The sequence below is a fragment of the Sceloporus occidentalis genome, unplaced genomic scaffold (assembly GCF_023333645.1).
Source record: "Sceloporus occidentalis isolate IW3139 unplaced genomic scaffold, rSceOcc1.0.p SCAF_64, whole genome shotgun sequence".
In the NCBI taxonomy this organism is placed as follows: domain Eukaryota; kingdom Metazoa; phylum Chordata; class Lepidosauria; order Squamata; family Phrynosomatidae; genus Sceloporus; species Sceloporus occidentalis.
Genome location: NW_028317044.1, coordinates 1,182,630 through 1,197,830, shown reverse-complemented (window position 1 = coordinate 1,197,830; position 15,201 = coordinate 1,182,630). Strand labels below are relative to the sequence as shown.

Sequence of the window (15,201 nt, the reverse complement as noted above, 5' to 3'; positions counted from 1 at the left end):
TGCTAAGTAAATAATAAGTAAAATGATAAATAAAATAAATACTAAAACCTATTAATATTATGTAAATAATAATTAAGATAAATGCCACACACACACACACACACCAAGTAGTAAATAATAAATAAATATTTCACACGAACTAGTAAATAAACAATAAAATAAATATTGCACCCAACAACTCTGTAAATAATAAATAAAATAAAATAAATACTATTTATACAATTAAAATAAATGTTGCTCACAGCAACCAAGTAAATAAAAATTAAAATGAATAAAATAAAATAATAATTAAAAATAATAATTATTAATTATTATTTAAATAATAATTAAAATAAATATTTAACACAAAATAGTAAATAATAAATAAAATAAATATTGCACACAGCAACTAAGTAAATAATAAATAAAATGAAATAAAATGAATACTATTTATATAATTAATAAATGTTGCTCACACCAAGTAAATAAAAGATAAAATAATGAATAAAATAAAATAATAATTAATAAATAACAATTATAAATGTATTTATTTTTATTTTATTTCATATTCATTTTATTTTATCAATTTTTATTTTTATTATTTTATGTTATTTTATGTATTTTTATTTTACATCATTTTTAATTTAATTTTTAATTTCATTTTAGGCTTATTTAATTTTATTAATTTTTATTTTATGTCATTTTAAATTTAATATTTTTTAATTTTTCTTTTTTTACTTTATTTCATTTTTATTTCAGTTTATTGTATTTTCTTAGTTTTAATTTTATGTCATTTTGTATTACATTTTGATATTTATTATATTTATTATTAATTTTATTTATTTTAATTTTATCAATTTTTATTTTTATTTTCATTTAATGAAATAAATTATAAATAAATAAAATTAAATTAAAAATAAAACAAAATAAAAAGATGCCTTCATGTTACCGACTAAAATAAAAAGATGCAATCATGTTACCAACTAAAATAAAAAGGCTGGGTTGGTATACACTTCCCATCATCCTCATCAGGCACAGCAAGCCCTTCAAGACTGGGGTTGGAGGACACTTCCCATCATCCCCATACCATGCAGAGGTTGGGGAGACCTCCCTCCAGTTCCCATCATCCATCAGGCACAGCAAGCCCTTCAAGACTGGGGTTGGAGGACACTTCCCATCATCTCCAGACCATGCAGAGGTTGGGGAGACCTCCCTCCAGTTCCCATCATCCATCAGGCACAGCAAGCCCTTCAAGATTGGGGTTGGAATACACTTCCCATCATCCCCAGACCATTCAGAGGTTGGGGAGACCTCCCTCCAGTTCCCATCATCCATCAGGCACAGCAAGCCCTTCAAGACTGGGGTTGGAGGACACTTCCCATCATCCCCATACCATGCAGAGGTTGGGGAGACCTCCCTCCAGTTCCCATCATCCATCAGGCACAGCAAGCCCTTCAAGACTGGGGTTGGAGGACACTTCCCATCATCTCCAGACCATGCAGAGGTTGGGGAGACCTCCCTCCAGTTCCCATCATCCATCAGGCACAGCAAGCCCTTCAAGATTGGGGTTGGAATACACTTCCCATCATCCCCAGACCATTCAGAGGTTGGGGAGACCTCCCTCCAGTTCCCATCATCCATCAGGCACAGCAAGCCCTTCAAGACTGGGGTTGGAGGACACTTCCCATCATCCACAGACCATGCAGAGGTTGGGGAGACCTCCCTCCAGTTCCCATCATCCATCAGGCACAGCAAGCCCTTCAAGATTGGGGTTGGAATACACTTCCCATCATCCCCAGACCATGCAGAGGTTGGGGAGACCTCCCTCCAGTTCCCATCATCCATCAGGCACAGCAAGCCCTTCAAGATTGGGGTTGGAATACACTTCCCATCATCCCCAGACCATGCAGAGGTTGGGGAGACCTCCCTCCAGTTCCCATCATCCATCAGGCACAGCAAGCCCTTCAAGACTGGGGTTGGAATACACTTCCCATCATCCCCAGACCATGCAGATGTTGCCAAATGGCTGCAAGGCTCCCATTATTCCTGGCTCTCTCTGGTGCCCTCCTGTGGCTAAAAGGACGCACTTCGGCCCTTTGACTAGGCTTTGGCGCAAACGCTATTATTCTTCTCTGCGCTGAAGCGCCCTCTGGCGGCGGAAAGGGGGCGTTGCGGGAAGGAACGCAATTTGCTATACAGCTTTTCCGATGGAGATCTCATTTACGATAGGCCTTTTGCGATCTCTCTCTCGCGCCCTCCTGTGGCTGTTATGGCACACTGCAGCCTCTTCCTTTTTTGCTGGCTCTCTCATTTGCGATCTCCTTCCTGGCGCTCTCTCTCTCTCTTTCTCGCTCTCTCTCTGACGCCCTCCTGTGGCTAAAACGAGGCTTTGTCGCAAACGCTATTATTCTTACCTGCCTTGGAGCGCCCTCTGGTGGCCGAAATGGGGCGTTGCGGGAAGGAACGCAATTTTTTTGGTGCAATCAGTTGGAGGAGGAGGAGGTGGGCGGGGCCTGGGTTAGGCAGCCAATCAGAAGACAAAGAGCGAGAGGCGGGACCTAATTTGAAATTTTGCAAAGAGAGTCTTTGCCAGTCTTGCAAAACCCAGAGGTGAGTCATTTTGCATTTCAATTTGTGTGTGTTAATATTAATAAATAAGGAACTGGACAACAAATCCCATGAAATGCAAGAACTGGGAGTGATGGGTGCTGCAGTCCCACTCCAGATTTTGTTTAATTGTTAATAAATCATATTAATTAATTAATTAGGCTTGGTTTGCATCCAAATGGGCAGGAAACAAAAATGCTCCAACTTTTCAAACGTCTCTGTTTAATTTGTTAGTAATTTGATAGGAATTTATTAATTTATTACAATTAAAATCAAATATATATATATATACATATATATATATATACATATAAAATAAAATAAATGTGTGCAAAATCATATATATATATATATATATATATATATATAAAATCATAAATAATCAATTTAATCGTACTATGTGTCTTCAGTTTTCTAGGATCTATCTCTTCAAATAGTTTTTATTCCATTATTATTATATTATTATTATTTATTTATTCCATTATTACTGTGAGTAGTTGTGTGTATTTGTGTATTTTGAGTGTTGGCGCTTCACAAAGAGAATAAAAACATTTATAACTTGTTCCAGTAACGTAAAAAATACTAAAACGCAGTACAAAAAATACAATGCACAAAAAACACACACACATATATATGTGTATGTATGTATGTATGTATATATATATATATATATATATATATATATATATATACAATGCTAAAATATACAGTGCAAGAAAAGAAAAGCCGCACATCCAAAATCCAAAACATGGAATGAAACCGCATTTACAGTCAGTACAGATAATCAATAATCGTTAATACATAAAAAGCATTAATCCGAAATTCCAAAAGTGTTAGAAATCAAAAACAAGTTTTCTATTTGCAATAATAATAATAATAATAATAAACAGCGAGAGAACAGCTTGCAAATTTACAGGGAGGCAACTCTAATAATAATAATAATTATTGTTATTATTATTATTATTATTATTATTTATTTACTTATTTATTTCTATCCTGCCTCTTCAATAAGATTGAGGCATCTTACATGTTAAAAAAACCCAATTTAACACAATAAAATAATCTCAGTATTATTAGAGACAACTGTAATAATAATAATAATTTATTATTAATAATATTTATTTATTTATTTATTTATTTATTTATTTATTTATATCCTGCCTCTTCTATAAGATCAGGTCAGCTTACATCAATAAAAAAAACCTCATGTAACACATTAAAATAATGCCAGAATTAATAATAACATGGGTTTCAGAGAAACAAGTCATGCCAGACAAATCTAATCTCTTTCTTTGATAAAAGGGAATGCTGTGGATATAGTATATCTTGATTTCAGTAAGGCCTTTGACAAGGTTTCCCATGACATTCTTGCAAACAAGCTTGTAAAATGTGGGCTAGACAAAGGAACTGTTACATGGATTTGTAATTGGTTGACTGGCCGAAGTCAAAGAGTGATCAACAATGGCTCCTTTTCATCCTGGAGAGAAGTGACCAGTGGGGTCCCACAGGGATCTGTCCTGGGCCCAGGGCTATTCAACATCTTTATCAATGACCTGGATGACAGAATTGGGAGCATACTTATCAAATTTGCAGATGACACCAAATTAGGGGGAATAGCTAATACCCCAGAGGACAGGATCAAGATTCAAAATGACCTGAATAGACTAGAAAGCTGGGCCAAAGCTAACAAAATGAAATTCAACACAGAGAAATGTAAGGTATTGCACTTAGGGCGGAAAAATAAAATGCACAGATATAGGATGGGTGACACCTGGCTGAATGAAACTACGTGTGAAAGGGATCTAGGAGTCCAAGTAGACCACAAGTTGAACATGAGTGAACAGTGTGATGCGGCAGCTAAAAAGGCCAATGCTATTTTAGGCTGCATCAATAGAAGTATAGTGTCTAGATCAAGAGAAGTAATAGTGCCACTGTATTCTGCTTTGGTCAGGCCCCACCTAGAATATTGTGTCCAGTTCTGGGCGCCACAATTCAGAAAGGACATTGAGAAACTGGAGCGTGTCCAAAGGAGGGCGACTAAAATGGTGAAGGGTCTGGAAACCATGCCCTATGAGGAACGACTCAGGGAGCTGGGGATGTTTAGCCTGGAGAAGAGAAGGTTAAGAGGTGATATGATAGCCCTGTTTAAATATTTGAAAGGATGTCATATTGAGGAGGGAGCAAGCTTGTTTTCTGCTGCTCCAGAGAACAGGACCCGGAACAATGGATGCAAGCTACAGGAAAAGAGATTCCACCTGAACATTAGGAGGAACTTCCTGAGAGTAAGGGCTGTTCGACAGTGGAATGCACTCCTTCCTCGGAGGGTGATAGAGTCTCCTTCCTTGGAGGTCTTCAAGCAGAGGCTGGATGGCCATCTGTCAGGGATGCTTTGATTTGGATTTCCTGCATGGCGGGGGGTTGGACTGGATGGCCCTAGTAGTCTCTTCCAACTCTAAGATTCTATGATTCTATGATTCTAATAATAATAATAATAATAATAATAATAATAATAATAAATTATTTACATTCTGCCTCTTCAATAAGATCGGGGCAGCTTACATCAATACAAACAAAAACAAAAATATGTAACACAATAAAATAATCCCATTATTATTAGAGGCAACTAGAAATAAATAAATAAATAATTTTATTTATTTGTTTATTCCTATCCTGCCTCTTCATTACAATCGAGGCCGCTTACATCAATTAAAAAAAACACCCCCCCCATATAACACAGTAAAATAAATCCCAGTATCCCCTCCCTCCTTAAAACAAACCCGCAATACAACAAAAACGACAATGAAATAGATATAAAACCCTGGACTAAGGAACGAGAGCAAATCTCGTCTGACGGAGCAGAAACATCTTCACCAAATTTCCCTTTTTGTCCAAAGGCATCGGAGGAATCGCAGACGACGAGGAGCAGAAAGGAGCAAAAGACATGGCGTCTCTGCTCAAGAGCCTGGAGCCGTCGGTCGGTTGGCGTCGCCACGAGATCCTTCCCGACTTGGAGGAAAGTCCCGTCCCGGATCGGTTCCGGAAGAAGCCCTCTTTGGACCTGCAGCGGTCCCTCCGAAAACGGATGCCGCTCCGCAACGTCGAGATAAACCTGGACGAAAACCCGACTTGGGAAAGCCTGGAAGCCAAGGAGAAGCGAAGAAACCTTAAGCGGACGGCCAAAAACATTTTGGGGACGGTGTCGCAGGTAAGGGACGCACGCCACGCAGACGCCTTATCTGCCCTTACAAAACCAATAATCAATAAGCCACCAGAATAGCACTGAAACCTTTGGGGAAATGTTCAATAACCAAACACTTGATGGAGACGCTGTTAGAAAGTCTGCAACCGTCATTTGGAATCGATTACGGCTTTATTTGCAGCGGTCCACTCTAATACTTATCTGCCTTTACAATAATCAATAATCAATATAATCTATTTCAGAAAATCCAGGACAGCTGCCAAGGTCCGGCTCGCTCTTTGGTGGCCTCTCTGGCCAAAATCCCATCCAGTGGCGTGCGGCGTCCGGCCAAAAACCGTGCGCCGGAGCTGCGGACCCCTTGCCGGAGAAGCATCAGGCGCGCCATTGTCTCGACCCCAGCCTCGGGCGCAAAGATGGTGTCCCCATCCGGTGAGGAGACGCGCCGGCATCAGGAAAACCTCCTTCCCCTCCGAAGATCCGCGAGGACCTCTGCCTTGAGAAGCCCATACGGTTCCCCCATTTCCATCAGCCAGAGAAAGTGAGTAGGATCCAGTCCTCCTCGCTTTGCTTTACCCTTTGCTTTAGGATGGCAGTTAAAGCGGTGTCAAACTGCTATAATTCTGCGGTGCGGATACACCCCCAACACTCAAAGCCACCCTAAAACCTTCCCTTTCATTCCCCCCATTAATAACTCCATTAATCCGTCAATACTATTAATTGTACCCCGCGTCGTCTACCTGATTCTTTTGCAGACGGTTTGACCGCGATTCGGAGCGGGTCTCCAGCGGCATCCGCCGGCTCAAGCGCCTCTCCCAAGCCTTCAACGAGATCATCCTCCAAGAGGAGAGGTGAGTTTGGACATTTCGACGGGTCGCTTTTCCGGTTCTTGGGGTCCCCAGGGTGGGTTTTTAATAGGGATCGCCAAACACCTCGGTTCTGATTTTGGGTGTCGTTCCCAAAAGGCGTTGCGGATAACGTTCCCCTTCCAAACCTTATTGCACCGTGACTCCATTTTAGCTGCCGTGGATTTGCAGTTTGGGGAGGCACTGGAGTCGAGGATCGTTTCGGTCATTTTAGGACACTTTTTATTAAAACCGCACAAAACATACATACCGATCCGCCGCCGTTGTCATCGCGCGCCTTCGTGCCGTTTCCGAACCCGGGTTGTTGTAGTCCGATGATATCTGGAAGGCGATGTGATTCTTGTCCTAGATTTAAACAGATCCGGGAGTAAAGGACCGTGAATGGACGAATTAATTAATTTATAATGGCATACAGCCGGCATAAAATAATAAAACGGTGACAAAAATGACCTTAAGTCCAGTTAGAAACGTCGATATTCCAGCATACTATATTCAAATTTTAGCAACTCTGACCTCCCTTAAACCAGAATTTTCCTTTTTATCGACCCGTTTCGACTCTCGTTTTATCGCTTTGTCTCCCAAAACGTTAATCTTCCGACCTTCTTCCTCATCTATCTACCAGCGACATGACCGTTTCGCTCATTCGTAACTGAAGATTAAAATATCGTCCAGGTAACATCCGAATGAAATATATATATTTGCTCGTTTTGATTTAATTTTAGCCGCTTGGAAATACTCCTTAACACACAAACATGTCCTGCATGGCGATAAAACAACCACACCAAACCAGACCCTTTGCTCTGCGCTTGGAAAGGAAGAGTATTCCTTTTTGGGGTTCTTTGAAAGGAAGCTTTCTTAACTTTTCTTAAGGATAAAACTATTTTGCGCACTCCGTTTCCGTTCGCTAACATGCCTGGATTAACAGGGAATTGCGCAGCATGTTTTTGCGCAGACGAAATGGGGGGGATTTTTGACAGCGAAATGGCATCCGGAAATGGAAGGATGAAGAATCCCTCGGCGCCATTATGCCTCTATCCTAGACGTCTTTATTGGTGGGGATTATGGGAATTATAGTCCCAACGCATCCGAATGTTAGGCAAAACCAACGCAATCTAGACGGATTTCTCCTCTATTAACATCCTTTCCTTCTCCGTTGCAGAGACCAGGCGATCTTGAACTACTACCAAGCCATGGCGCAAAACATGCACAACGCGCGACGCCGGTCGCGGGGACTCTCCCGGTTGAATTTACGGAGACCTGCGGCAAAAGTGCGGTGGGTTCGGACCAACCGGGATACGGATCCCTTTCGCCAGTAGCATTAACCCTATTTGTGCGTTTGTGTTTTGTTCTTCTGTCTGCACTGACATTAATGTAATAAGCTTCTCTATGATCAAAACAAAGACACTAATTTTCGCAAAGTCCTGGATTTCAACCTTTTTTTGGGGTCAGGAGGAAAAAGGCGATCCGTTCGGGAAACAACCCTTTGCTTTCTTCTCACCCGTTTTATTATTATTGATCTTTGTCGGAAACGGTTAGCAAAGCAAAGGGCGAAACCGAACGGTGCGAAGTGTCATATTTGCGCAGGTGGCAATCTGGTTTTATGTTTTATGACGGGAGGGAAAATAAAATAAAAGGTTGGATTGCTCAAGCCAGTATGGGAAAGAATAAAATCAAGACATATGGAAGGCTATGAAATGGAAACCTCTAAATATTACTGGCTCCTTTGCGGAGGCGAAGCAATCGCGCACTCCGTAACTGCTACCTAGCCGTGGCGCAAAACGTGCGTGGCACGCAACGCCGATCTCGGAGACTCTCCCCCGGTTGGATTCCCGGTGACGCATGGCAAAAAGAAATATACCAAATCGCACTGATCCGTGTTCTGTTAATTTTGTCAAACTGACAAAATTGGACCCGTAACTTGCGCATGTGAATACACATAAACATGCGTTCACGCATTCACACTCTTGGGTTGGTAGCTCCTGTGTCAGCCTTTAAAGAAGCTATCCAAAAACGCCGAACCTATTTAGGAAGGCTTTGGAGCACTTTAGTAATTCGGATTAAAACCCTGGAACTGGATCTGCCGGCCCACTGACCCGGATCCACTACTTATTTTGGGGAGTTGTAGTCTCAATGAGGGAATGTCCCCAAGATCCCGAAGCGAAAGAGGGATGGAAAAGCCCATCTCTGTCCCTTTAGGATCCGCTGCCCGAAGCCGTTGCTTCATGCCAGGGATGGCTTTGGAGCAACGCAGTTTTGGCTTTTAATGTTTATTTTTTAGAAGCAATGTGCTACTTCTGGTCCGACGGGTTCCCGAAACCAGGTGTGCACTGACCCAGTTCGAAGTCTATGGGGATGTGTCCTTAATAGACGGTTCTTTTCTTTTATTTTGGGTAGCTTTTCTGTCCCCGTTTCCTGATTTATCTCAATGACTCACCTCTTTTGTCTCAAAGGTTCCTCCTATCTAAAAGGAAGCTGGGTTATTTATTGCATTTATTGCAAAATGGGGGGGGGGGGGGGGAATAGAAATATCTAGTTCCTCTTGAGTTGTTCCTCTGCTCCCTGACCTCTGCATTCCCTGATCCAAGGCACAAAGGTCAAAGCCAGGGCCCTGTGTTCGAATCCCGAAGCTCCAAGTGACGGCGTGGATTTTGGACCGAGCGTCAATCGTCTTTCGCTGGAGGGAGAAACATGGCTTTTGGATATTTGGGGTTTAGGGTATTTTGGGGACAATTTCTGGGTGAGATTGCGTTTCGTCGGAAACTCACTGTTTGCAATTAGACTTATGCAACCAAAGCCCTTAATAATAAATCTAATGATTAAGAGTGAAATTAAAACAAGGAAAGTAGACTCAAGTTCAGAATCCTCTGCCGTTTACTTAGGACCCACAATGAATTTCTGAGCGCGTGCAGAGCGCACCATTGCTTTGCCCGCATAACGCTAATTGCACCCGACGATCTCGTGCGCCGCATCGAAATACAGTTCCCAGGATTCCATAGCATTGAGCCATGGCACTTAACTAACCCATGGCTCCACATCCCATCGTCCAGCATTGAATGACTGCAGCATGCAAACCTCTCTCTACGGAAGCTGTTCTAACACTACCTGCTTTCTCTCGGCTTCTTTGCATTTCTGTGTCATCCAGAGACCTCTTGGCAAGGCTAATAATAACTAATCCCTTCTTAAAACCCGCTTGGCGCTTTGCCCTCTCCGCTTGACATCTTCGCCAAAGGTGCCAAAATGCTTCCTCTTGCAAAAAAGTCGCCTTTGGCCTTATTGCTATCCTTCATTTTTGCAGCCCCTTGAACCGCCGCGTTATTGCATGTTGTGTAACATATATTGCTTGAGTAGAGTAAATATAGAGTAACTACTAAGACTGCGATGTTAAAAAGAGGCGAATGCAAACTCTGTTAGAAAACGATAAAGCGCCATCTAAGCCGGGATATTTGGAAAGGTCCGGAAAGGGCACCGAGAGCGAAAATAGAAACTCCGCTTCTATGTACGACTATAACGCAAAGTGACGAAGTTGACAAGTAGAGAAAATGTTAAATATATTAAATATTAAATATATTATAGCTGCGTTGACGTTTTGGATTAAAACCCAGAGCGGATCCGCTGTCCCTTCTCAATGCAAACCAATGCTTGTTGCTGCTTTTGTTCCAATTCCATAAAGAAACACATTAAAAATAGCGTAATGAGCAAATTGCAAAAAATCCCCAAAGTGTTTTTTCCCTTTCCTTGTTCTAATTCCTGGTAACTCTTAACTCAATTTATGATTAAGGGCTTTCATCACTTTATCCTTATCGCAATCGATGGCCAATAATTTATTCTCAAGCTTCCTGAAACGCCTTTATCTACACAGGCTTGACCTATGCGCCAGAAAAGGTCCAACCGTGATAAGTGTGTGATAAGATACCATACTAGAAAATTAAAGCACAGAGGGTCCAAATTCACCCTCTTTCCTTCCGAAATTTCGCGAACGGTGTTGCAAGGGAAGACTCTGGAGACCAGGGTTCGAATCCCATGGAAACCCATTCCAAAATCGGAGACAAACTTGAAGGCACACAGACAACGACAACAACAAGAAGAAATAGACTCATGCATAAATCGAGAAGGTTTAGTCCAAAAAACTGACCCCCCCCCCCCAAAAAAAAAAAAGCTGTGTCAACTTATTTATGGGCCAATTTAGTGCTGTACTTCAACCTTTTTCAAAATGGGAACCGTTCTTTTATTTTGAGTCGAGCAACGAAAGGCGAGAGTCTAGTCCATTCTGGGTGACCCTAAAAGACACATTGCAAAGACACATGGTGCGGATTCACGCAAAGCGGAGTGAGTGCACATTGTATTATCACACTGGTGCACACCATACGGATTCAACAAGTTGAATTAGTATCCTTGCGCATGCTCAGTGGGGATCTGAACGCATCATGAACCTTTGCACTTCTGGGATGAAGAAGGGGCCACTTCCTAGTCTCACTTTCATGTGAATGCTAGTCTCACGTGAATAACAGCTTCAGGTTCTATGGGCTTTAGAGTTCGTTTTGGCACCCAAACTAGCGCTCTTTTTCTGGGAGACATGGTCCCTTTGGGCACCCAAACTAGCACACTTTTCCTGGGAGGCATTGTCCCTTCCGGCACCCAAACTAGCACACTTTTCCTGGGAGGTATTGTCCCTTCCGGCACCCAAACTAGCACACTTTTCCTGGGAGAGAGGGTCCCTTTCGGCACCCAAACTAGCACACTTTTCCTGGGAGGCATTGTCCCTTTCGGCACCCAAACTAGCACTCTTTTCCTGGGAGATATAGTCCCTTTCGGCACTCAAACTAGCACACTTTTCCTGGGAGGCATTGTCCCTTCCGGCACCCAAACTAGCACTCTTTTCCTGGGAGAGAGGGTCCCTTCCGGCACCCAAACTAGCACTCTTTTCCTGGGAGATATAGTCCCTTTCGGCACTCAAACTAGCACACTTTTCCTGGGAGGCATTGTCCCTTCCGGCACCCAAACTAGCACACTTTTCCTGGGAGGTATTGTCCCTTCCGGCACCCAAACTAGCACTCTTTTCCTGGGAGATATAGTCCCTTTCGGCACTCAAACTAGCACACTTTTCCTGGGAGGCATTGTCCCTTCCGGCACCCAAACTAGCACTCTTTTCCTGGGAGAGAGGGTCCCTTTCGGCACCCAAACTAGCACACTTTTCCTGGGAGGCATTGTCCCTTTCGGCACCCAAACTAGCACTCTTTTCCTGGGAGATATAGTCCCTTTCGGCACTCAAACTAGCACACTTTTCCTGGGAGGCATTGTCCCTTCCGGCACCCAAACTAGCACTCTTTTCCTGGGAGAGAGGGTCCCTTCCGGCACCCAAACTAGCACACTTTTCCTGGGAGGTATTGTCCCTTCCGGCACCCAAACTAGCACACTTTTCCTGGGAGGCATTGTCCCTTCCGGCACCCAAACTAGCACACTTTTCCTGGGAGGTATTGTCCCTTCCGGCACCCAAACTAGCACACTTTTCCTGGGAGAGAGGGTCCCTTTCGGCACCCAAACTAGCACACTTTTCCTGGGAGGTATTGTCCCTTTCGGCACCCAAACTAGCACTCTTTTCCTGGGAGATATAGTCCCTTTCGGCACTCAAACTAGCACACTTTTCCTGGGAGGCATTGTCCCTTCCGGCACCCAAACTAGCACTCTTTTCCTGGGAGATATGGCCCCTTTCGGCACTCAAACTAGCACTCTTTTCCTGGGAAGCATTGTCCCTGTCGGCACCCAAACTAGCACTCTTTTCTAAGGAAGCTCAAGCCTCCTTAAAGGCCAGGGAAGAGGGGGCTCTCCCTCTCTTTCCTGGCTTCTAAGGAAGCTCAAGCCTCCTTAAAGGCCAGGGAAGAGGGAGGAGGCCAGCCTCCGCGCCTCTTCCTGGCTTCTAAGGAGGCCTCGGTCTCCTCAGAGGCCAGGAAGGAGGGACGCTTTTTTATGTAGGACACTTTTTTATTAAATGGAGGAAGCCCCGTGCCCCTTCCAGGCCTTTAAGGAGGTCTCGGTCTCCTTAGAGGCCGGGAAGGGGCGTGGGGTGTCCTCCATTTAAAAAAAAAAAAAAGGGGGGGGGGGAGGAGTGTCCTACATTTGAAAATGTTGTCCTACATTTGTCCCGGTCTGGCAGTCCTGATGTATGGCAACCCTACAATTAGCACTCTCTTTCTGGGAGGTATTGTCCCTTTCGGCACCAAAACTAGCACACTTTTCCTGGGAGGTATTGTCCCTTCCGGCACCAAAACTAGCACACTTTTCCTGGGAAGCATGGTTCCTTTTGGCACCCAAACAAGCACTCTCTTTCTGGGAGGTATGGTTCCTTTCGGCACCCAAACTAGCACTCTTTTCCTGGGAGGTATTGTCCCTTCTGGCACCCAAACTAGCACTCTTTTCCTGGGAGATATGGTCCCTTTCGGCACCCAAACTAGCACACTTTTCCTGGGAGGTATTGTCCCTTTCGGCACCCAAACTAGCACACTTTTCCTGGGAGGTAGGGTCCCTTTCGGCACTCAAACTAGCACACTTTTCCTGGGAGGTAGGGTTCCTTTCGGCACCCAAACTAGCACTCTTTTCCTGGGAGATATGGTCCCTTTCAGCACCCAAACTAGCACACTTTTCCTGGGATAGGGTCCCTTTTGGCACCCAAACTAGCACTCTTTTCCTGGGAGGTATTGTCCCTTCCGGCACCCAAACTAGCACACTTTTCCTGGGAGGTAGGGTCCCTTTCGGCACCCAAACTAGCACACTTTTCCTGGGAGATATGGTCCCTTTCGGCACTCAAACTAGCACTCTTTTCCTGGGAGGTAGGGTCCCTTTCGGTACCGAAACTAGCACTCTTTTCCTGGGAAGCATGGTCCCTTTTGGCACCCAAACTAGCACTCTTTTCCTGGGAGGTATTGTCCCTTTCGGCACCCAAACTAGCACACTTTTCCTGGGAGGTAGGCTCCCTTTCGGCACCCAAACTAGCACTCTTTTCCTGGGAGGTAGAGTCCCTTTCGGTACCCAAACTAGCACTCTTTTCCTGGGAAGCATGGTCCCTTTTGGCACCCAAACTAGCACTCTTTTCCTGGGAGGTATTGTCCCTTTCGGCACCCAAACTAGCACACTTTTCCTGGGAGGTAGGGTCCCTTTCGGCACTCAAACTAGCACACTTTTCCTGGGAAGCATGGTCCCTTTTGGCACCCAAACTAGCACTCTTTTTCTGGGAGACATGATCCCTTTTGGTATGTTAGTCTGTAAAAACCAGTATGCAAAGAGATCTTTCAGCACTGACACTTACTGCAAGAATGCAGTTGGTAGCATGGACTTTCACAGATATAAATCAACTTCTTCAGATGCATTTGATGGAAGGGAAAGTCAGGAGACCAGAGTTTGAACCCCAGCTCCTCTTCTGGTTTTGTCTTGCAACAAAGCAAGGGGGTTTCATGAAGGGGCCTTCCTTCCATCAGGTGCAACCTTTCTAGATATAAATGCCGCTTTGTTCGGCGTGTTTCACAAAGTCTGCGTCCCCTGGAAAGTTTGGTTTCCAAGAGCCAAAAAAGTCCTGTCCTTTTTGTGGGCAACCATTCAGGCATTGATGTCCCCACCCTCCGAAAAAATGGAAGCGCAAACCCCGCAGTGACAGACGTGGGAATATAAGATTTTCGCTGGGCAAACTTTGACGGTGTTTGCTTTGGTTTAACCAAACACGAACCTGCCGTTGCTTTCTCTCTTACCTTTGATTTTGTTCCCCCCCTCTCTTTATGTACTTTTGCCTTAGTCACGACAATAAAGGTGAAAGGAATCAAGACGGGAATGTCGTCTTTTATTGATCTGGGGTTTAACGCAAAGAAAAGCTTCCTTATGGCCGGGGTAACGGTCGCCGCAAAGGAAGCACCGCTTCTTGGAAAGGTCTCACGATGGGCGTTCGGAGACACAACTGGGACGCTAAATGCAAAAGTGGAGGCATGTTTCAACTTGCCTTATAGCCTGGGATGCATTGGGGTGCAAAAGCACGATGCCTATGTTCTTATAGAGTCGCCTCTTATTTCTTAAAATCAATACAAAGGTTGCATTGCAGAAATAAATCACTTTGGCACCCCTTCCAACCTGCAGGATGCCGGGATTCGTAGTTCGGTGAGGCACCTGCACTCTTTAGTAAAACTGCCAATCCCAGGATTCCCAAGGATGGAGCCGCAACGGTTAAAGTGGTGCCAATGTGCATCATTTCCACAGCGGGGATGCGCCCCTTAAACCGACATAAAGCAACGGTCACAATCTTATGCCGCAGTCTGTGTTTCGTAGCAGTGTTGCAGAAACGCAACAGAACCGTGATGCTCCATTGCAAAGAAGCACACTGAAATGCTTTGAGGCACATGACAGGGGGTGGACTATGTGACCCTTTGGTATCCCTTCTGACTCTTAAGTTTCCTTGATTCCATGGCACCATTGCCTTTTCATAATATAATCCCCCATTTCCAAAATGCCATGCAAAACCTTGCATGCCTTGGTCCCATCTCTCCTCATGGGCCCTTCGTTTGAGGCAAAACCGCT

General features: G+C 43.9%; 1 protein-coding gene across 1 annotated transcript; it reads left to right on the top strand.

Annotated features, from left to right (window-relative positions):
* Nucleotides 1-2,536: 2,536 nt before the first annotated feature.
* Nucleotides 2,537-8,023, top strand: LOC149287070 (protein PIMREG-like). Its single transcript, XM_089493526.1, has 5 exons — nucleotides 2,537-2,589; nucleotides 5,481-5,791; nucleotides 6,028-6,323; nucleotides 6,538-6,633; nucleotides 7,808-8,023. The coding sequence occupies exons 2-5, from the start codon at nucleotides 5,528-5,530 to the stop codon at nucleotides 7,962-7,964; spliced, it is 813 nt and encodes a 270-aa protein (XP_089349652.1). The 5' UTR covers nucleotides 2,537-2,589; nucleotides 5,481-5,527; the 3' UTR covers nucleotides 7,965-8,023.
* Nucleotides 8,024-15,201: the final 7,178 nt, after the last annotated feature.

What these genes read in the sequence shown, in the direction of transcription:
- LOC149287070 (XM_089493526.1), top strand. Translation starts at nt 5,528, where the DNA reads ATGGCGTCTCTGCTCAAGAGCCTGGAGCCGTCGGTCGGTTGGCGTCGC. An exon ending in ATTTCCATCAGCCAGAGAAA is followed by an intron (nt 6,324 to 6,537) that starts GTGAGTAGGATC and finishes ATTCTTTTGCAG; the next exon opens with ACGGTTTGACCGCGATTCGG. An exon ending in ATCATCCTCCAAGAGGAGAG is followed by an intron (nt 6,634 to 7,807) that starts GTGAGTTTGGAC and finishes TCTCCGTTGCAG; the next exon opens with AGACCAGGCGATCTTGAACT.